The 22,231-nt window shown below is 45.0% G+C and overlaps 1 protein-coding gene across 1 annotated transcript in view; it reads right to left on the bottom strand.

Moving 5' to 3' along the window:
• The window catches only part of WWTR1 (WW domain containing transcription regulator 1), a 119,687-nt gene that overhangs the window by 45,939 nt on the left and 51,517 nt on the right, over positions 1-22,231 (bottom strand). The window contains exon 2 of the mRNA XM_044755246.2: positions 1,651-1,787. Within this exon, the coding sequence (XP_044611181.1) occupies positions 1,651-1,787 (137 nt within the window). The remainder of the gene's footprint in view (positions 1-1,650; positions 1,788-22,231) is intronic.

The following is a 22,231-nucleotide window of genomic DNA, read 5'->3' on the forward strand; positions in this document are numbered from 1 at the left end:
CCAATTATAGCACATCGATATGTCAGAGCGTTAGGCCATTTTTTAAAAGGATGAGACTGCTCTGTACATACAGCTATAGAAGTAGAAGAAACAAAGTACAGAACAGTGGGTGTCATACACAGGCACATGTGTGAACAAACACACACGTGTGACTAGAAACACTGGCTGACTCCAGGCAACAAGCAAGAAGTTGAGGAATGGGGATGAGAGGAAGGCTTACTTTGTGAACCCGTCTGACAAAGTGACTGCATTTCTTTAACCAGGTCCATGAAAGGTTTCTTCCAATTATAATCGATTAGAAAGTTAATGGCTTAATAATCAGTTTTTAGAATTTTTAACGAAAATTAGATGGTTAAAGAAATCTTGAAACTCGTCTATGCTCCCTAATTTTTGGTTTCTTCACTGCACTAGCCTCTGCTTTCCTACACCGGGGACAGATGACTCATGGGGAGTCCTGGTTTACCACTGCTGCGACAAGCTCGGGTTCCATTTTCCTCCATCTGCCCTTTAGATAAGGAACACAACAGAGGTTATTCCAAATCATTTGCTTTGGGGATATATTTTGCAACTGCAAGCTTTCAAATGGTAGGTCCAAACTTCCTGGAAGAGCGGACAATCCATTTACTTGAAGCTGACTCGGATTTACCGGAGTTCATCCTCGCTGAGACTCAGCCACAGCACCAGGGAAGGGGGCATAGGAAGAACTCTTCCATTTTTATCCTGTTCGTTCCTGAAAACCCAACAGGAGATTCTTCTCTCTCTCTAAAATTAACTGTTCTGTGTAGAAGCCGTAGGTGGACCTCTGATCTTAAATGGAAATGTCATCTGAAAACGGCACCATCTTCTATAAAACTTTAAAATTGGACCTCTTATTTTTAGCCTTTGGGGCTGGGGGAGAATGACTCCAACAAAAGCTGATTAGTGTATTAATTCACATCTGATTATCTCTACTGGGCAGAATTTTAGTTCTTTTGAAGTAAAGGCAATTAGCAGAAAACAATCTCAAGTCTAACATTACACTTATTCTAAATTAAGTGAAAAGTGGGCGGTGCCCTCGCGGGGCGGGGCGGGGGGAGCGGCGCCCCAAGGTGTCTCAAATCAGAGCCCCGCGCTCCCCTCCAGCTCCGCCGTCCAAGCTCGGGACTTCGGGAAAGGTCCCGCATCTATGAAACTGGAATGCTTCGTCGATTGTTGTGAGGACTTAATGAGGTAAGACAAGAACACACCTGGTCTGGTGTCAGTCACACATTAAGCCAAAAAATAAAAAAAAAGCAGAAGAAGAAGAAGGAAGGGACTGGAGGCCAGAAGTGTACCCTTTGGCAGAGCTCAGGGACCAGTTTCACAGAAAGGGGCTCTGTGCCCGACCTGTCTCAGTCTGGATGAAGACAGGAGGCTAAAGGATCTTTCAAAGAACTTCAAGAAAGGCGGGTGGAGGGGACACCGCACCGCAGCGTGACCCCTAGGCAGCTGTGTGGTGAACTGCGGGCAAAGAGCCCAAGGAAAGAAGAACGTGGCAAAGGCCACGCAGCCAAGAGGGAGGAAAGACACTCCCTGGGTGCGTGAGGCGCCCCGGGGCCACCGGAGCTGCGCTGAGCTCCCGGCCCCTGGGCTGAGCACCGTGCGTTCCGCTCCGTCGGGCTTCGGGCTTACCGAGACTCGGCTGGGACACGGCCATGGACCGGGCGGGCGCAGGCGTGGAAGTGGCGGCAGGGTGGAGCGTCATGTGATTCAGCGGCTGATTCATCGCCTTCCTAGGGTCTTGCCACGTGGTGATTTTTTCTATGTGACTAAAAGAAGGAAAACAATTACCTTGTTAATTGTCAGCACCATCATCATCATCACCATCCCCAGTAATAGCACCACATTAAATGACGCTGGCTCTCCTTCCCCTAGGATCTGCTCGCAAGTGGCTGACACACTGTGTTTGCTCTCATCCAAGGTCAGGGATGCCCAGTGACCCTCCACCAAGTTGGGCCACATGGGGGATTCTGCAGGGGGCTCTGTGAACACAAGCCCATGACTTAGCTGTGCCAGCTGCCCCTATGAGCAAAAACCCCCCTAAGGGTATTCTGCCTTACCAGGGACAGACAAGCCCCGGGTACCTCCCCACAGCCCAAAGGGCCCGGGTTCCTCGGCTCCTCAGGTGCGTCCCGCCCTCACCATCCCCGGGATCCCACAGCTCTCCCAGCAGCGGGGCTCCACCGCCCCCAGCCTCCCACACTCTCCCGACTCATGTAATTGACATAATGGGGACACCTCCGCCTGTGCTCTGCCAAAGACAGGGCCCTTGAAACCAGCCTCGTAAACATGACATTCCTGAGCTCTTACGAAGGGTCAGGCACCGTGAGGTCCACACAGGCGATACACAAACCCCCCGAGAAGCCTGTGCTCTACCGTGCAAGGTAACAACGGTGTAGCCGGAGGACAGAGTGGCAGGAAATGAGCGCAGGACGGCAGGCACATGCCAGACCATGGAGAAACCCAGGTGCCCAGGCAGGAAGGTTTCTGAGGGAGAGGACGTGACTTTCGGTCATCTACAACTCCCAGTATTTGTTATCATGACAATCTCAGAGAAACCAGCACAACACAAGCTTCTGCCCAGAGTCTCCAGCGTGTCCCCAGGAAGATGAACCGGACCTCCAGCTTTGCCTGCCTCCTCCCGCCTCACATCTCAAGTCACTCCTGTGCCTTAGAGATCCTGTGCCGCTCCATAAGCTCTACCTTTTTTGAATTTGTTACATCTTTCTTTTAAAAAGGAGCATATTCATCTGGGGCCACAACTCTGTTTTACAAAGTGTATCTAGAGCTCTTCTACATTATCAAAGACGACAAACTCCGAGAGCAGAAACTGAACGTCAGTCCTTTGTTCTAGGCCTTGCAAGATGGGCTTCTCCCAAACCTACTGGCAATATCAACCCCCACACAGTAAGAACCCTCCTAGCTCCACAGGAAAAGGAGCAGGATTGCTCTTTCTGTTAAACACACCTCAATTTTGAATAACACTGGCCTCCTTTGAATCGTTAGTCTAGGAAACCACTATCACTATCATTAGGTTTGACCCTAAATCATGCAGCCCCTTCCGCTGGAGTGGTGTGTGTCTTGTCTTTTGCTTTTGTTTCCTCTTGTTCGAATGCTGCCACTGCTGCAATTCTTCAGATTTCTTCATCCCGATTGGAAGTTACTGCCATGAGGAACTCATCCATTGCCTTAAGTGAAAACTTGGATATCTTCCCAAGAAGGCCTCTAAGGGAGCGTGATTAAAAAAAAAAAAAAGTCAGCCTCGGTAAAGGAGGCAAAATTAAATTTAACTGTTGAGTTTCAATACTGTAAGAGCCATCAGCAATCTTAAAAAACCATCAAATCTGAACTGGGAGGAATAAAAATCAAAGAACCAAGCCTGTCTTGTTAAGAAAAATGCAAACAGAGGAGGAAAAGACTGAACTAAGAGCTGAGAATCAATTACCTAAGCATGAAAATGAAAAAGAAAGAGACAATGGTCTTAGTTACACCTCCAGTTTAACAACTGTAATTCCGTTTAAAGCTTTCATGAAATCCTTTCTTCAACCTTCGGTCATGTGGAAACTCATAGCCAGCCTCAGGGGTTTGTCACAGGTCTGCAGAGTGAGGAGCCAATTGATGAGCATGTCAGAGTTACATAAACTCCCTTTAGCAAAGTAATTAGAGCGACGAAACCCTTTAACTAACCATTCCTCCAGGACTCATACTATTAAAACATGTTTCCCAGGGTAGACACATCCTGCATAAATAATTTCCACTATAGGACCAGAAGCGGAGGAAGGCTGCTTTCTTTCAGGAGCTTTTCTGAGACCTTCTGACACCGTGGGTCTTGATGCTGTCCTAGCACCAGCATGAGCACAGCCCTGGGAGATGGGGTGATAGACATCCTACAGTGGAAGACATTTAAGGACACTGCTGTGGTCAGACACTCAGCCACCAGTCAGTGGTAGGAACAACACGGTAGGAACAAGTGGACTGTGGCAGAAAGCAGGGCAGAAAGGCTCGCAGCATCCGCAGTGGCTGATGAGCCCAGCTTGCCTAAGGACTGCCACCTGGGTGGCCGGCCTCCATCCCCTGGGACAGAGCGCAGAACTTTCTGAGCGACACTCTGGCCTTCATCCCGAGAGGTCTGACTCCGAAGATATACAACTCAGCCGTGGCTTCAGGTCCCAGAACTGCCCCAGACCGTGGGAGCCTCTGCAGCCCACCCTTCCAACTCCACACCCAGCCACTGCTCTTAAAGGCATTTTGTTCCCAGCGGATTTGTTAATTAAAATGTCACTCACTGCATTCCCCAAAGACTCAAGGACAAGAGGGAGCCTTTCTTAAGTGAGCAGTTCTCATTGCCCTGAAACAACTCCAAGAAGAAAGCCACTCAAATTCCCAGCCTCTGGGGACCAGTGGAGCCAACGTCAGCTTTGCTCCAAGGCTGGGCTGCTGTGATGTCCAGGGTGGCTCCGAGTCTGAATGCCAAAAGCAAGGGCGCTGCTCACAGGAACTTAATACATCGCTGGTGACTGGATCTGAAAACTCAATTCTCCTATTGTTGGGACCACTTAGCTCCCCTTCCCCAATCCCAAACTCAGGATAAACTGCCCGCTCTTCATGCTGCTGTCTCATCGTGGCTCCCTCTCAGAGTCCCTGAGTCATTTCCTTTCTCGGATTTCTGGGTGCAACCTTCCTGTCTGCCAGGACCCACAGTTACGCTGGATGAAGGCTCACTCCCTGTCTCCCAGCTCCTTCCTGACCTCACTCCCTTGCTGAGTCCACTTCAAGAAAATGTCTCTCTCTCATTTTTAAAAGCCACATTTCTCTTGAAAATTTATACATATATTTAATCTGCCTATACATGTGTATTCCATGAATTCTGCACAGTTTTTGCATTTGAAAATGGGGAAAAAGTTACCAAACTATTTATGGTGATATGTGCAAGTATAGTGCTTTTTTTTTCCCTTATCTAAACTCTTCTGTACTTTCCAGGTTTTTAATGAGACTATGTATTGTTTTCATAACCAGTAAAAACAAAAACACTCGTGAAAGGACAAAAAGGATAATGATGCGTGGACACGCAGGTCACAGGATACCGAGAAGATATTGAAGACGAATGGCAGATTTGCCTATTATCTTCGTGTAGCCAAAGAAAGAAGGGACATGGACTCAATGGGCCCCATGTCATTTATAAAGGAAAACACAAACCAATACTTAAGGGAAAGGAAAACTTTTCTTGACATCAAAAAAAAAGGCCTGCAAGGTTTTCCCACGGAAGCCCTGGGTGGGGTGTGGAGGAAGAGGTGCTGTCCCAAAGGTAACCAGGGTGGTCTTTCCCCCTTCCTGTGTGGGTCCTTGCACCACGGCTCCCAGGACTGGCTGCTGCTTCCACCAGCTCCTCACCTCCCGCCCCCGGGAGTCTGGCTCGGAGACCCGCCTGCACCCCAGGACTGCAGTTGGCCCAGGCAAGGAAGGTCAGCACTCCTCTGAGGAGGTATTTGGCTGGAAATGGTAGCTTACGGAAAACTGTGCTGCGGGAAATAATTTTTCCTTCTTGGGTTAATATGTTCTTTAACAAAGACGCAAATTTAGAAAACCACTTTATTTATTAAGGAAATTTGTCTTTGGGGTAAAAATGTCATTGAAATGAGGGGGAGGAGCATTACCACCCTCCCAGGCACCCGCCTCTGGGCCTGGCCCCTCCCATGAGCCTCCAGGGGATTGTTAATTTAGCTCCCAGTTCCTCCTCTCCAGCCACCCGCATGACCTTTCACCTTGATGAGCCTGCACAACCTTTCACCTTGATGAGCAAATGGCCTCCAGGCTTCCCTTCCTCCATCCCTTCCCCCACCCTCTCTGACAATCCATCTCTATCCCACCTCCAGACTCTCATCCCAAGGACAGGTGGGATCTAAGTCACCCCGGGGCCCATGTAATAAAAGTACCACTCACAGAGGCATCTTCCAGACAGACAGCCTACTGTACTGGGGAAAGACCACAGTTTTGGAGTCACACATAGCTGGTGTTAATGCGAGCTCTGACCGCCTGTGACCTAAGTGGACAGACCATTTCACCTTCCTGGTCTCAGACCCGTGTCCATGACAGGAGTAAAGAAGTTGACAATCGCACCAGTTCCTTGTCGTGAGGGTAAAATAGGTCTGCTCTGGGAAACTTAGGACCACCAAGTCACCTGCAGATTTCATGACAGGCCACCGGGCTTCCAAGCTCTCGTCCTCAGCAGTGAAGGCATGGAAGGCAGCTCCGGCCAAAGCTGGCAACGTTTGGCTCAAGTTTATTCAACAAGCATGGATTGTACGCCTATTGTGCACGATGCACAAGGTAGGCACAGAAATGAAAAGCATTTAGTAAATATAAAACCCTGCCTAGCAGCAGAACCATTTAAAGGCAAAGATAAAATCTTATCTGTAAAAATAGATTCCACCAGCTTCTGACAGTCCAGGAAAAGGCCTGGTGTTTTTGGATGAATTTACCCTCCAGTTCATGACCTATTACACTAACTTTGTGGAAGGAAGCCACACAACAAAGACTTTCTGAAATAGAGAAGGCCTATGTCATACGTTTTGTATTGCTGGAAGCATACAAAGATATAAAAATAGGAATGATTACAAGTGCTTAATTTTGAAAGAATTTAGAGTTCTTAGCAACGTAAGCTGCTTGCTTATTTCTATGCACAAAGATTTCATCTTCAGATCTAAAGGCTTTGCCTTTTACTCCCCTCTTCTCCGCCCTCTCTTCTTTAGCCTCTTAGAGCTTTCACGTCAGTGTCAGGCACAGCTCAGAGCTCCCTCCCACCAACGGAGCTGCCAGCACAGCCCAGAAGCAGGCTCCAGCCTGCCTCTGCTTTTCCACCAGGAGCTAGCTCGCAGTTAAAGAACCACACCAATGAGAAGGGAATTTAAAGGCAGCCTGGGGCCACAAAACCAAGGCAGACAGGTTCAAAACCCAATTCCCATTCAGGGCTATTTGGCTCCATCCTCCCCACCCCCCATTCAATCTCGGTTTCTCCTTAACCTCGCCCTTCATTCTCTCTTTTCTGAGGAGTACTAATATTTCTCTTCCAATGAAACATAAACTTTTTTGATGACAGAAATTACCCTATGGGGCATAGCAAAGTGTTCTACACATAGTAGGCATTTAAAAAACAATACTCCTGCAACCTCCATAATATTCATAAGCCCAACTCAAGGCATAAGTAAATTGTCTTATTTTTTAAAATCAGACATTATAAACTTTCTTGATTTGCTAGGCCAATTCATCACCCTCTTAATGTTATAACACATGTATGTACACTGAAGATGATTTGCCTAAAAACTGCTAAATGAAATAGCTTTGCAACCTGCTTGTTGTGAACCCGTTCAATTAAACACATCAGTGCTAAAAATGGAAACTGAAGCAGATTTGCATGAGGTTGATAATTTCCCAGGTAGGGCTTGCCAAGTAAATCTGACCCCTTGTCAGCAGACAATAAATGTTACCCAACATTTAATCCTGCACCAGATGGCAAGGAGACTTGCCCAAGACTCACATTAAAGTTTTGAGATTTTCTCCAATTAGGATTAAAATATAAATATGCAAAAGCTGGTTGACTTTTTTGTTGTATTTCAGGGATCAATGTTGCCTGTGTTTCAATTAGATTAAACGTGCTGGCAGTGTGTTCTAGTTTAAATTTCCAGATCTGGGAAATGACACATCGTATCTTAGTCATATCTTGCATTTGGTGGAGTGGCGCCTTTTTGTTTGTTTTGCTCTGTTTGGTGCCAGTGGTACTTAGCTCTTCCGACTGACAGCAGAGGTGGGTCTTAACCACAAGAACAAAGACAGCTGGCATTCACACTGACTAATTCTCCCAGGCCCAGAAGCACACTCTTTCTCCAGATAGTTCCTCTGCTGTCACCTCGAGCAGAACGTGGTGGGAGCCACCATGGCCACGACAGCTCACAGCCCATCTAAACTGGCAACCCAACCAGATTCGTAGCCCCCCAGTAAATTGCTCCCCTCCGCCTCACCCGCTATGTCCAGCTGGGTAACAGGGAGTCAGCTTGTGAACACTGATTCACTGACAAAGGGAAATAACACCTGGCTGAACGGACACACAGCTAAGGTTTTATTTTATTTCTAAAGCCATCCATCTCCCTCCAAATTGTCATCCTTCCTATTGTCAATCCAACTGATGATTCTTTGTTCCAAAGCAGCTCTCATAACACTATAATTGGTCACAATTCTTTTGCTGTTCTGCCCAAATCCAAAACAGCACATCTCTGGCGAGTCCAATGCATTCGAATAAAGGACACAAAGAGGTCAACGTCAGGCTGCCAGTGTACAGAGCGGACACACCCATCGGCAAAACATTCATATCATTCATGGATTAAACCCCCAAGCTATAAAAACCAATTCTCTCCTGCCATACAATAAAGGTGACTGTTCACACAACAGAAGTGTGCTGGATGAGAAAGCTCACCCTTCTTTGAAACCACAAGGAATTTATAGTTAAAAGGTTCCGGTCAGATTTTCACTCAAATAGCTCATCAAACATAGCTGCAGTCGATGACACAGGGATAATAGCTCATATATAAATAGGGAATTTTTTTTTAGGATCCTCTAATAAAAGATGATAGGAGACCAGAAGCTTTATTTTGTGCATGCTTCCGGTCTCTCCCATTCACTTGCCAATCCAAAAAATTTCAGAGTTCTCTGGAATTCGGAATGAATGGCAGGGCTTGTATTTTTAACTAGCAGGCTCTAATCCTTGACTTCCATCACAGCCGTGCCAAGCAGCTCACTTGTTTAAATTAGCAGCAGCGTGAAGGTCTGCCGGCACTTCCGCCCGGCCAGCTGTGGGGCTCGAGCTGCTCTCTCCTTTCCAGCGAGCACCCCCCTCTCCTCGGCAGACTCACTCCTGGACCTGCTCCGACAGGACAGGCGAAGCTGAGTCAAGCAGAGCTGCCGTCAGCCCACATGAGCCTGTAACATCCGCAGCTCCTGCAGCGGGTTATCTGCCAGTGCTTTGTCCCTGGGACAGGAAAGAAGGGGACACTATGAATGGGTCACTTCTGGAGAAAACTGCCTTGGGCAGCTGCTGACTCATCCACACAGCCCCGAGGTGTGACTCACGTCAGAGGGCAAGCCACTGTGTTGTACGCTGGGGTCCCCGACGTCACCCAACACAGGCAAACTGAGCTAAACTCTTGCTTAGCCTCCTTCTTCCTATTCCCTAAGAAAGCAAGAAGAAAAAGGAAAGGACTGGGGTTTAGTTTGCTTGTTTGCCTTGGGCCCAGACCCCCATGAAAGAACTCTAGCTGTGTCACAGTTTGATTATCAACGCTCAGCATTTTTTTCTCTTCTCACGTTAGGATCAATAACGCCAAGAAAAGATTTATAAACCACGTTAAGCTTCCTGGGTTGAAACCAAACAACAATGTAAGAGTTTATTTCACTATGTTTTATTATTTCCAGATATCAAGTATAAAATATGTACTTGGTACATATTTTCCCACTTCCCCCATTTTCCACAAACTGAAACACGGGAAGGGAATGAGGAGAAGCAGAGAGAAGATGGGGCTCTTTATGAATGCTGAATTCTAGAATTATCTATAGGAAGTGGAATGCTATGCCTCCATTTTTTCACTCAACAAGCATTGACAGCGGGGCTGTATCTTCATGGGGATTCAGTCCCATAATCAGTTTTGGCGAATGTGGAGGGGGGTGAAAATTACCACCGGAAACCCTTTCAGTGGCCCATAAGTCTAGCAGGCTTTGAGTATATTATCCTGTCTTCCGATGAGTCCAGCGCAGCCAGTTCCTTCCAGGGTGAAGACGAGGCACTATTTCTATGGCTGAGACCCAGATGGAGTGACTCCGTCCCCAAGTACTTAGGTTGGGATTTGCCAGGTGAGTAGAGTTGACTTCATGCCACTTAAACAGGTATATGGTCCTGAGTGATTATGGCGTCTTCCTCTCCGGGGTGGACGTGACAGAAGATGACCTGACATGGGCCTGAGGAGATGGCAAACAAATTGGTGGGGAGGTGGTGGCAATGAAATAATGAGTGGTGCGGAAGTGAAAAGAGCACAGATCCTATTTTCATTGTTATATAAATGGTCCAAGCCTGACATTCTCCCTCGATGGCTGCATGTTAGATATGCTCCCCGTATCAGCCGCCTCTGACATCTGGGAAGCAGCTTTAATCTCGCAATGGCTTTTTAGAAGTTTGTTTTTAAGCCACCAAGCTACTCTAAATGCTAAAATACTTTGAAATTTGTTTTTCCAGGCTCTCTGTACCCAACACATGTTTCAGTGTGTTGTTTTCCCAGTTGTTCTTAAATGGGACACTGACACACGGCTTGCCTACTCGTAAGCCACTCCAACGTGAAATATCTCATAGCTAAAACTGTGGCTGCCCTCTTCTTCCTAACGGGGCCAAATGACTGAAATGTCACTTGACTCAAAAAGGAGGACACAGCCTCCTGAAAACCAAAAACTCTTTTGGGTTAATCTAGCTTCTTTGTTATTCATGTGAAGAGATTCAATTCCTTTTTGTTGGTTTATGGTTTTTTTAAAAATTCTGGGAAGAGGATGAGCCACCCTGGGCTCTGGTCATCAGTCACCTTCTGCACATGTTTGAAAGACATGACACAACTGGAACTAGAGAAAAGGCTGGCACGAACCCCAGCCCCAGCCTGGAGAAAGACCAGAGATGGTTTTCAGAGCCAGGGTCCCGTTTCGCAAGACGTGAGTGATTTAGAGGATCGAAGACAAAAACTGAGGCATTAAAAGGGATGGAGGGCCAGCCCCGGTGGCCTAGTGGTTAAGTTCAGCGTGTTCTGTTTTAGCGGCCTGGGTTCGGTTCCTGGGCGTCAATCTACACCACACTGTTAGCAGTCACGCTGTGCTAGCAGCCCATGTACTGAAAAATAGAGGCAGACTGGCATGGATGTTAGCTCAAGGCAAAGCTTCCTCAGCAAAAAAAAAGGTCGGGGGGGAATGGAGTTACAGTTCCGATTCAGGGAGAGGAGCGGGACAGTGGGGACCTTGAAGATAATCTCCAGGCAACACTGCTTATGTTTCGTGTTTTAACTCAGCCCACGTCTCTTTACCGGTATTCCTTGGCACCTTTGGTTGAAAGAATCACCCAAATGAGGCAGAGTGGTGCCGGCCTGGACCTTTACCTCTGCTAGGAACCAGTTAAGAGACCACAGTAACTTCACTTAGCATCTCCGAGCCTCAGTGTCCTCCACTGTACAACAGGCATAAGAACACTGTTGCAGGAGGCTGTTCTGAATGTTTCCTGCAGCGACAAAATAAAGCTCGTGCACAGCAGCAGACACACACGCCTCTACGCAGTGACTCCTTCCTTTCCCCATGAAAATCTCTCCCAACTGTTCGAAAGGATCTGAGGAATCCAAATGCAAAAAGACAGCAAAAACCCTACAGTACAATGAACCCGGGAAAACAACAGCGGACATCAATTCACTGGAAAAACTACAGATGTCTTTGATTTCACACAGTCAGAGTGGCTAAGTAATAATTAATCTGGAGACTAAAACATTCTCAAAACACAAGAGCCAGCTAACCACCGGCCTCAGGTGGCTCCTCCACCCCCTTTTTTTTCATCCTAATAATAACTCTCAGATCCAGAGAAGAAAGGGCCGAGGCTGCAATCCCCTTAGTGCCCCTGTCAGCGCCTTTGGTGGCAAGGAGCATCCGTGCCAGCACACGACTCAGCCTCCTGTCGAAGCAGAAAGGGATTCCAGCTTGAAGAGAAAAGCAGGGTAAGACTGAATACCAGACAAAGAGCATCTCACGGCTTTCCATTTTTCCTACAGCAGTGCTCAAAAAGTTTAGGCTAATTTAGTTTTTTCATCATTTACGAGGTGACGAGTTCAGCCCCACAGTTCACCCCAAAATGTAGCAGTACAGATCAAGTACCGAAATGCTAGAAGACTCGAAGCTTCTGTGACTCAACGAATGGAAAAACAAATTTAGCCTAAAAAGTACCATAGTTTTATACAAGGTTTTGTGCAAACTCCAAATAGTTAGCTTTGTATCCACAGGTGGATGTTAATAAACAACGTACTACTGCTTTAATCTACTTTATTTAACAAAGAACAGAAATATGTATCTGTTTCAATTTTTTATGACTTATTTCCCCATCCAAATCCCACTGTTCTTCGCTAAAGTGGCTGGTGTTAATTCTCATATAAAAGAAACATCTACTTACGTGGACGTAACTCTTAATTTTGATATGATTTTAAACTCACAGGAATATACAAGTTACTCCCATCTACTGATTCACCAACTGTCGTATTTTTTTCAAAGTTAGTTCTGACTAAAAAGCGGCACTGGCAGAATCCTTGGTTTTTATGTGATTCCCTGGGTGACAGTCAAACTTGGGCAGATGGCTCTTCAAACTGAAGAGAAGTGCATTTTATCCTATAACATATGCAAGATAAAGAAGGACCAAAAAAAGGGTAAGATAACCCATCTGAATAACCAAACTGAGAAAAACAATGACGCCAAATGTGTTACGGACCAAATAAGCAATAAAAATCCAGGACTAACAATGACCCTTGATATCCTTTCACAGATGAAAACAGGCCCCACCCAAGAGGAGGAAAGCCCAGGCAGCCGATTCCTGTATCTCTGGAGCTGCTGATGGCCACGCCACGGCCTAACAGAAATCAAGCACTTATAGCTAAACACCGACTCGGGCAGAGCACCGTCTTCACTGTGCCTTTTACTTAAGGAGGGAGCCACCTTAGTTTCCTTAGTTTATTAATTTAACCTCCAAATAAGTTTTCTTGGAAGTGGAGGAAATATGTGTGAATGACATTTAAATTCTCAGGCAAATGTCCTTCCAATATGTGGAATGAATGCTCTTCTGTACAGACATAGATTCTGAAGGAAAAAGTCTCAATGTATCAAAAATCCCCACGTCACCCCTGCAGAATGTTTGATTTAAGCAAAAGAAAAAAGACAGCTTTAAAAATGCCCAAGAAGTGCTCACAAAAGAACCCACAGCCTTACTAAGGGTCACTCACGTGTCACTAGATTTAATTTGGTTAAGTACCATCTTTTTGGAGGGTAGTTTGTCAACACAAAATCCTTGAAAGAGCTTTGATCCAGCACCTCTGCTTCCAGGAAACTTATACCAAGGCAACAATTAGATACACATGGCAGAGATGGCTGGCCGCCTCTGAATCTCTCTCCCCTTCTTCTAGATGTAGGTGTGGCCAAGAGACCAAGTTCTATAGACAATAAACAGAAGACCTATGTGGGATTCTGCGGAGGTTCTTTAAATGGAAAGGATACACAGACTTTTCTGCTTTCCGCCCTTCTTCTTTCCTCTAGGTTGGAATGTGGACATGATGGCTAGAGCTACAGCAGCCCTCTTGAATCATGAGGGATGGAAGCCACTCATTGAGAACAACAATGTAGGAAAAAAGTGCATGTGGAGCCATCAAACCAGCCCTTGACTGCCTTACTTCAGATTTCTTTACTGTTAGAGATAATTAAACAATCTCATTTCATGTCTGTTAATCAAAAACGTAATTCCAAACCAACACATCAAGTACACAAAACGTATGTGCAGAGATGTCCACTGCAGTTTTGTTTATACCTTAAATGTGTTAAGGGGTTAAATAAATTAGCTCAGTCAGACATGGAGGACGGAACAAACATTATAAACAACACAGATCTGTATTTGTTAAGATGGAGAGATGCTCACAATATATTGCTAAGTGAACATAACCCCATTTTGGTTAATATACATATATATGAATGAGAGGAAAGTAGACTTTATTCATATCTTTAGATTTCTTTGTACTTTCTTCATTTTGTACAATAAGCATTATTTTTCCAATCAGAAAAAAAGAACAAGAAAAGCTATCCTCCCCACAAATGAACTCACTTCCTGCTTAAAAATATAATGCCACATTCCACATTTGAACCTGTACCTGCTAATTACAGCCTCTGAGAATAATCCCACAGCTAGCGTGGAGGGCTGAAAATCTCATCCATCCCCTAACTGTGAGTTGGAAAAGGCGCCGTTGTAATACTCACGAGGGGGCTCAAAACGGGGGGGAAGCAGCAGAAGGAAGGGATGAAGGGGATCAAGGGAAATTCTACCATTAAGCAGTATCTTGGGGCTGCCTCTGGCAGCTGCTTGAGTGAGGCGGGGACTGAGTGAGGCATCAAGAGACGGGAGCAGCTCTCTCCTCGGGCAGATCAAGGGGGCCCATGGTCCCGCACACTGTCTACACTTCACAGGACAATCGGGGCATCTCAGACCCAGCACCTGTCAGCTCCGGGGGCTCCCAGCTGCAGAGCTGTTATTGCTGTCATCTGCCTAATCCAGAAGGGAGAGGCATTCACTGTATCTAGAAAGGTCGGGAGGAACCTATCTTTGATTGTTCTTATGAAAGAGAATGCATGCCTCGTAGCTGTGTTTGTGTTCTCCTCGTTCCTCCTTTTTTCTTTCTTTATTAAAGAAACCCACCCTTGCAGCTGTATTTTTCATGTTTAACCCCCACGTTAATTATATATTCACTCCAAATAACGGTTTAAATTTAGTCTGATGACCAGCCGCAAGGCTCCTTCTCATCCCACTCTGAGGCACATCCTGCCTTCGGTGCCTTTACGCAATTCCCATTGACTCGGAGAGGAACTCAGTGCAGGAATGAAGCAGGACATAGATCATAATAATTGTCCGAGGAAATGGTATTTTCTTTACAGGATGCATTTAAATTTTTCCTTTCCACGAGACTTTTTAAAGTGGTGTTGAAATTGAAGGAGACTTTAAATAATCTTCAACTTCTCGGGAGAAGGCTCGACACGCAGCAGACATGCAAAATCTACTCAGGAAATAAATGATTTAAAAAAGGAACAAATAAATGAATATATTCAATGGGTTTCCTTTAGCAAATAATTTTGCTCCTCAGTGTCTGTGTTAAACGAATCTCATGCATATCCCACATATCTTTATCTATAAAGTACTCAAAAAACTCAGCCAGAAAGATCTGTTCTTCACTGGCCCCCAAAAGACATGAATGCAAGAGAACGCAGCAACATCCTCTAAAACAAATGAAAACATTATCAGTTCATTCCTGTTCAATTCAGCAAACTGGTCAACTGAGCCTTTCCCAGGTGCCACCTACCACGGGCCATGAAAGTACCCCACCTCAGACACATAGGAGACACTCAGTAAATGTTTGTTGAATGAATGAAGGAACGAATTGGTACTAACATTCATTAATAATGATAATAATGATTTATATTAGTCATCATAATATTCACAATAACGATGGTAATAATGTCTGATAGTAAGTCGACATTTATATAGCATTTTATAGCTTCAAAAATTTTCTTAATTTGATCCTCACGTAACAGATTTATTAATCTCCTTTTATAACATCCAGACACTAGTCGGGAGAAGTTAAACGACTTAACAGACGGCTTGAGGTTTCATGTGACACAGCAGAGAGGCCGATCTTGTTCTCACTGTCGGGTCTGGGGCTTTTGCCGTGACCTGATGCTGCCTTGTGAACCCAAATGGGTGGACGTGCATGACCAGGACCGTCAGGAAGGAAGGAAAAGAAGGTGTGGACAGTCGGTGCTGCGGACGGCCTGACTGTCCTGGAACAGCATCACCTGCAGGCTCCGCCGTTCGGAGGAAGGGGCCAACGAGAGGAATTCTGCCCCCTCTCGCTTCAATAACACACCAGCATCCCTCCTCATCCCCCTTGCAGCCCTGGAGTCACGTAGCATGTACGCTTTCCTGAGAAGCTGACATTCTAAGCGCCTGGTTTTAATCAGGCTCATCCTGTCAAGAAAAGGGGCGCTTGGGACAGTAAAACAAATCAGCTCCCTGCGGTCCTGTAGCTGATGCTCGGGAGAAAAGAGGGGAGAAATACAAATACTACTTTAAAACAGAAACCAACTACAAAGCAGAAGCCAAACTCTCTGCTATGACCTAAAAGGAAGAGGTACAAGGACTCTGAAGATGCCTGGAGATGCAAAGCTGACGACTGGACGTGCCTGTCCCAGCACTGCTGGAAAGCTGAGCCACGGCGGCGGGCGTGACTTTGCAGACCCCACCTCCTGGGAAGGCTGCTCCTTCAGAAATGTCCCCAAAATAACAGCTTCAGCCTGACTTGACTTTAGTTTTTATTAAAGCTAATTACTGGAAAAAATATTCGAATAGGGTTGATGCTCCATAAAGTAAATGTGTTCATTCTATAATCTGTTAGGTTTCTAGCCTTTATTGTTGACCATAACTACAATTACTTACCTGAAATTCAACATGGACATTAATCTTTCTTAATTTTTTCGAAGAAAAAAAGCATTAAAGTTAATTCCAATTTTCCTAAGCTACCACCTTTTAGCTCTTTATAATAACATTTTACATTTTTAACATTTACACAAAGCACATTTTTGTGATGCCCTCTGAAATAAAAAGTTACATTAGAAGAAACAGTTCATTCGGGGTTAGGATTCGCAGTCATTTTGAATGACTTTCTGAGAAAAGGCTCATGTTTGCAATACTCAGACACGTAATAAACACAATGTTAACACAAAAGGGCAGGAAAATGTACAAATGTTAGTTATCATGTTGCCTGATGTGAGAATAGGGTAGAAGCCTATTATTACATTGAAATGAAATCAACAGGAAAATATCAGAAAACTTGACTTTAGATGGCTATCTAAATGGACCATCTGTATTTTCTTAGTTTCCTCCAAAATGGTCCTTGAACGTTAAATTTTTGTCAACATGGTTCTATAAAAAAGAGGGCTAAGATAAGCCATGTAATTGTGCTTTAGTCTGGAAAATTCCCGTAATACTAACAACTATTTTGCCAAAAAGATGAAAATGAAAGTGTGTGCTACGGTGGGGGCCTGGGGGTAATCAATATGATGTCACTGTGGGGTGATCAGTGGGAAGGACACTTCTGAAGCTGACAGTCGCATCCCTGCATAGATGGCCCTCATCTGGCGTTTCAACCCCAAATCTACTTCTCAGGTAACAAGGGCTTTTGGACTCAGTCACACTGCCTGCAAGGAGGTACAGCCACAGGTGGGACAACCTCAGGTCTGTTCTACAGGACATCCATCCAGAAGACAATGCCCCCAGCCCCACACCCAAAACAGTTTTGTTATGAAAGAAGTCTGGGAAACACTGAATGTTATATTTCCCTCCTAAAATTGATACAATACGTGTGCATTATTATAAAAGTCTCTGGATTTAAATTAGCTTAGCCCATTATTTCTCTAATTTATTTTGGGTGTGATCGTTTTTTCACTTATGAATAGGCCATAGGATACATTTCAGGAGTTAGAACAGACAGTCTGTGGTATTTATTCCAAGCATCGCTTCGGATTCAATTCAGCAGCATCGTCTCAACACACAACATGCTGCAGACGTTACGGCAAGATTTTTACACCCAACGGACTGGAACCAAAAGCTGCAGGCGTCTCGAGAGTCACCGGGTGAATGCCGAGTGCGTAAGATTTGTATACTTTTCTACAAAAAGCAGACTTCATTTTTAAAATGTATGTGTTTAACGCATACATTAAACACAAGCTTAACTTCAAGCTTTTTTATGTATATGTGTGTCTATATATTTCCATATATGAAAGCTTGCAATTAAACTTGTGTTTTTAAAAAGTGAACTGGGCTGTCTGCACCCAGAAGCTTTAAACCTTCCTCCTTCCTGGAAAATCGGGAGCTGTGGGCGTCCATTCTTAGTGTGCTCAGTAGCTTCCCTCGGCTCAGGGTCACAGCTGCTGCAAAGCACTCTGGGTGGTTCCTCTCCATCCCCCGGAAACAAGTGGTGGGAACCTCGCACCAGGCCATCAACCCAGCTGTTCAACTGCACTTTCTAACTTTAGCAAGTCACTTTGAAACTCATGTCACCAGGGCATGCCACTTTGAAAACCACACCAGTGACCGTCGATTCCCGTCCCCAATAAGACGCTCCCGGCACACAGGGTGGTCCCACTCAGGTGCCTACTGCAATGTCACCCAGACGCAGAATGCAGGACCCACATGCCCTTACACGAGGAGCATCCCAGTGATGGAGGACGGCTTCACCAGACACCACAAACCAGCAGGTCGCCGTCTCTCCCCTCAGGTTAGCCTGGCAGAAAGTTACCTATTAGCAGCCGCAGAGCCCAACAGCCTCATGTCCAGAAGACGGTGAACGCCGCACCTTGGTCCAGAGACTGGCACACGCGGTGCCATCTGGCGGCTTTCTTACTAGGAGGCAGGATGCACGCTCTTCCACACTGTTAATGTGCCATAAAACTGTCACGAGGCCCTCAAGGTAATTACTTGCATTTAATTAGTCGTCCATGCCCCCATGCTAGTTGTCTTTCTTTCTTTTTTTTTTTTTAACTGCATGCTCATTGTAATTACTTGTCCCAAAGCCAGGAGATTTCAGAATTATTTGACTGTTTATTATCCTTTGAAAGTTACTAATTAAAATAATTTCCCTCAGTGAAAAGAGCTGCTCTTTTCCTGAATTCGCCTCGACACTGCTCCCCACGGAGGGGAACTCTAGGAATGCCTTGCTAAGCTCCCCTATAATTGACTGCCTCCATTGTTAACATATGCGTGGACTTAAAAACATTAAACGACTTATACAAATGGAAACAAAATGCCCTTTGAGTTCTATTGATAACTTAACCTTTAGCGTTTTGGGGAAGCAGGGGGAGCCAGTGAATGAAACCATTATGTAAAACATTGTTGTGGGAATGATTTTGTGTGAAAATGTATACAGTATATCATTTAAAATGTCTTTGATTGAAGGTGGGCTTTCGTAATTCGCCCACTAAAATATACATATCTTTTATGGCTTCGCTAATTTGTGCTCCCTCTTTTAGGGAAACAGAAGTAATTTTGAGCAGGCAACCGAATCCATGACACCAGCCATCAGGAGAGTGTCCCCTGGGGGTCACGAGGGTCTGAGAAGGGGCAGGCGCGAACTTGGAAGGCTGCTCGTGTGGGTGTGTTCAATTTGCAAAAATTCATCAATCAGTATACGTAAGATTTGTATACTTTTGTACAAAAATTATACTTCATTTTTAAAAGTAACTAAGAGAACTTATTTCAATTTTTAGAAGTAATTTCTATAAAAGAAAAAGGGATGTAGGTGCCATCTGGCAGAAGCAGAATTAACCTAAAGCGTTTACAAGGAATAGAATTAAGACTGTAGTTTATTTTTCTACTCTTTTTTTTTTTTAAATGGTGCACAATATTTGGTTTGAACAAACCAATGTAAAAAAACACATCCAGGACAACTGGGAAAATTTGAATATGTACTGGGTATTCGAGGATATTAAGAAATTATTGTTTGGATCTTTTTTTTGGTGAGGAGGAATATTGTCACTGAGCTAACACCTGTGCCAATCTTCCTCTATTTTACATAGGATGCTGCACCAGTGTGGCTTGACAAGCAGTGTTAGGTCTGCACCCAGCATCCGAACCTGCAAACCCTGGGTCCTAAGCGCCTAAGCGGAGCCCCCAAACAACCACTATGCCAGCGGGCCGGCCCCTATTGTTTGTCTCTCGATGTGGTGCAATCAGAAATTCACAACATGATTTGTTGTATTTTTGTCAAATTTTTAACCTAATTTAACCATAAGGAACCCATGTGGGGTATTGGTCTAAAATATTAAAAAAAAAAAAAAAGTTAACGTTGTGAAAAAGAAACTAAATACTAAGGGGGAGAAGGGCATTGTTTTGGATCAAAAGGGGGACATAACAACTAAAGACAATATGTGAATCCTGACTGGATCCTGGACACACACACACACACACACACACACACACACACACACACTTGGCTACAAACGGTGGTTCAGCATGGAGAGAGTTTGAAGAGCTGCATATTAGGTTCTATGACTTCACTAAGGTTAACCTTCTTGGGTGTGATCACGGCATTTGTTATTGTGCATAAGAATGTCCGTATTCTTAGGAGACGCATGCGCAAGTGTTCAGGGCGAAATCTCATGCTGCCTGTAACTTGTTTTCAAATGGTTTAGTAAAAGAAGAAAAGAATACACACACAGAGAAATAGGGCAAAATGCTAAGAATTAGTGAATCTAGATGAAGAAAAGTACACTTTTTCAATGCTACTTCAGGTTTAAAACTGTTCAAAATGAAGAGAAAAAATTATTTTTAAAGGTGTCAGGCAAGAAAATGGTAACTTTGTTATGTAGGAAAACATCCTTATGTTTTAGAGAGATCTACTGAAGAAGACATTTAGTGTTAAGATATCAAAGGTAGTATTTGCTTGAAATACTTCCTTTAAAAACATATATGAAACAAACACCGCAAATACTCGCCATCCTTCAGCCCAGCGGAGGGGTACATGGTGGGCCATTACACTGTTTTCTCTGCTTGCATGTTTGAAATTGTGTATCCTAAAATGTCAAAAATAGCAACTTTTGTGACACTTCTTCTCTCTTTCACAATAAAATCCTTCCCAAGTCTTTTTGGTCTCAAGTTATCAAATGAAATTTCAGCAGAATTCCTTCCCAATTAATTTTCAAAGTTCTCCATAAATCGGTAGGGCACGGGGAGACTCCCTCAGCTTAGCGGACCTAGAATTCGGATTCTGTGTAAACAAAGTCACATGGCACACTTCCCTCTCCGCTTCAGTTGGAACAAGGCTTATCGGAGTGGATGGTGAGAGTCCCAAGAGAAAGACAGGTCTCTTCGGAAACCTGGAACTTGCTAGGATGTTTCCACAGCCATCCCATTCCTGCCCTGCTCGCTCACACGCCGCCACTCTAACAACAGCCTTCAGGAGTTCCTTTTGTTCTTCCGGGTCTTTCTCCACTGGGGAATTGGCTCTGGCACTTCTAATGCCCCTGCTGGACCCCACACAAGCCCTGGCACCACAGGTCTCCAGGAGAAGCATCTGGAACCTGCTGCCAGCTCAGAGCACCGATTAACTTAGAAAAGGAACGCCCACTTCTCTGTGGCTCTCTGACCTCGGGAAGCAAGAAATTGTGGATTTTAAGACACAAGGCAACAGCTCAAGTGCAGTGGGCCTTTGAGGGGGACCTGCCCCTAGCATGCATTTTCTCGGCTGTTATGACAGCAGGGGCAAAAGCCCTCAGCGCAGCCCCTGGTCCCATAGCCTAGGACTCCGGGCCATCTGCATAGCGGGCCAAAGTGCGGGCAGCAGAGTCAGAACGAACCTGGCGTGAAGGCCAGCTCTGCCCATTACGAGCTGGGTGACCCTGCACAAGTCACTCAGCCTCTCTCTTTCTCAGTTTCTTCATCTGTAAAATGGAGACATGGAACAGTGATTAAGAGGCCTGGAGGGGTGAGAGGTGGGGGAAATGGGTGAAGGGGGTAAAAGGTACAAACTTCCAGGTCAGAGGTACGCAAGTCCTGGGATGTCATGCACAGCGTGGTGCCTGTAGTTAACAGTGCTGTCCTGTGTATGTGAAAGCTGCTACGAGAGCAAATCTGAAAAGTTCTCATCACAAGAAAAAACAAGTGTAACTATGTGAGGTGACAACATTAACTAAACTTTTGCAATCACTACGGATATTAAATCATTATATTGTGCACCTTAAAACTCATACAATGTTATATAGCAACTATATCTCAATAAAACTGGAAAAAAATTTTAATGAAAAAAGTTTTTTGGGGTGCCAGCCCCATGACTGAGTGGTTAAGTTCACACACTACGTTTCAGCAACCTGGGGTCCAGCAGTTTGGATGCTGGGCGTGGACCTGCACTTCGCTCATCAAGCCATGCTGTAGCAGTGTCCCACACAGGAAAACTAGAAGGACTTACAACTAGCATATACAACTATGTACTGGGGCTTTGGGGAAGAAAAAAAAAATTTTTTTAATGTTATTTAAAAAAAAAAAAAAAAGCGGTCTGGAGCCAGACCATGTTCCAAGGCCAGCTCTAGACTTTCCACTTGTATTAACTTGGGCAAGTTTCTTAATCTCTCTGTGTCTCAGTTTCCCACCAATACCCACGACATACAAAGCGTGGCGGGCAGAAAGCCATCGATAAGCATTAGCTACCATTATCATTATTAGGACAAAAGTATCGCCCCATAAAGTTATCTTGAAATTACAGTTACTAAGGCCTGTAAAGCTCTTAGCATAGGGCCTGGCACATCATAGCTGTTTATAAGCGTTTGCGATTATTGCTGGGCTTCACAATAACTGTTAGGTAAG

Source organism: Equus asinus, chromosome 21 (assembly GCF_041296235.1).
Source record: "Equus asinus isolate D_3611 breed Donkey chromosome 21, EquAss-T2T_v2, whole genome shotgun sequence".
Lineage (NCBI taxonomy): Eukaryota > Metazoa > Chordata > Mammalia > Perissodactyla > Equidae > Equus > Equus asinus.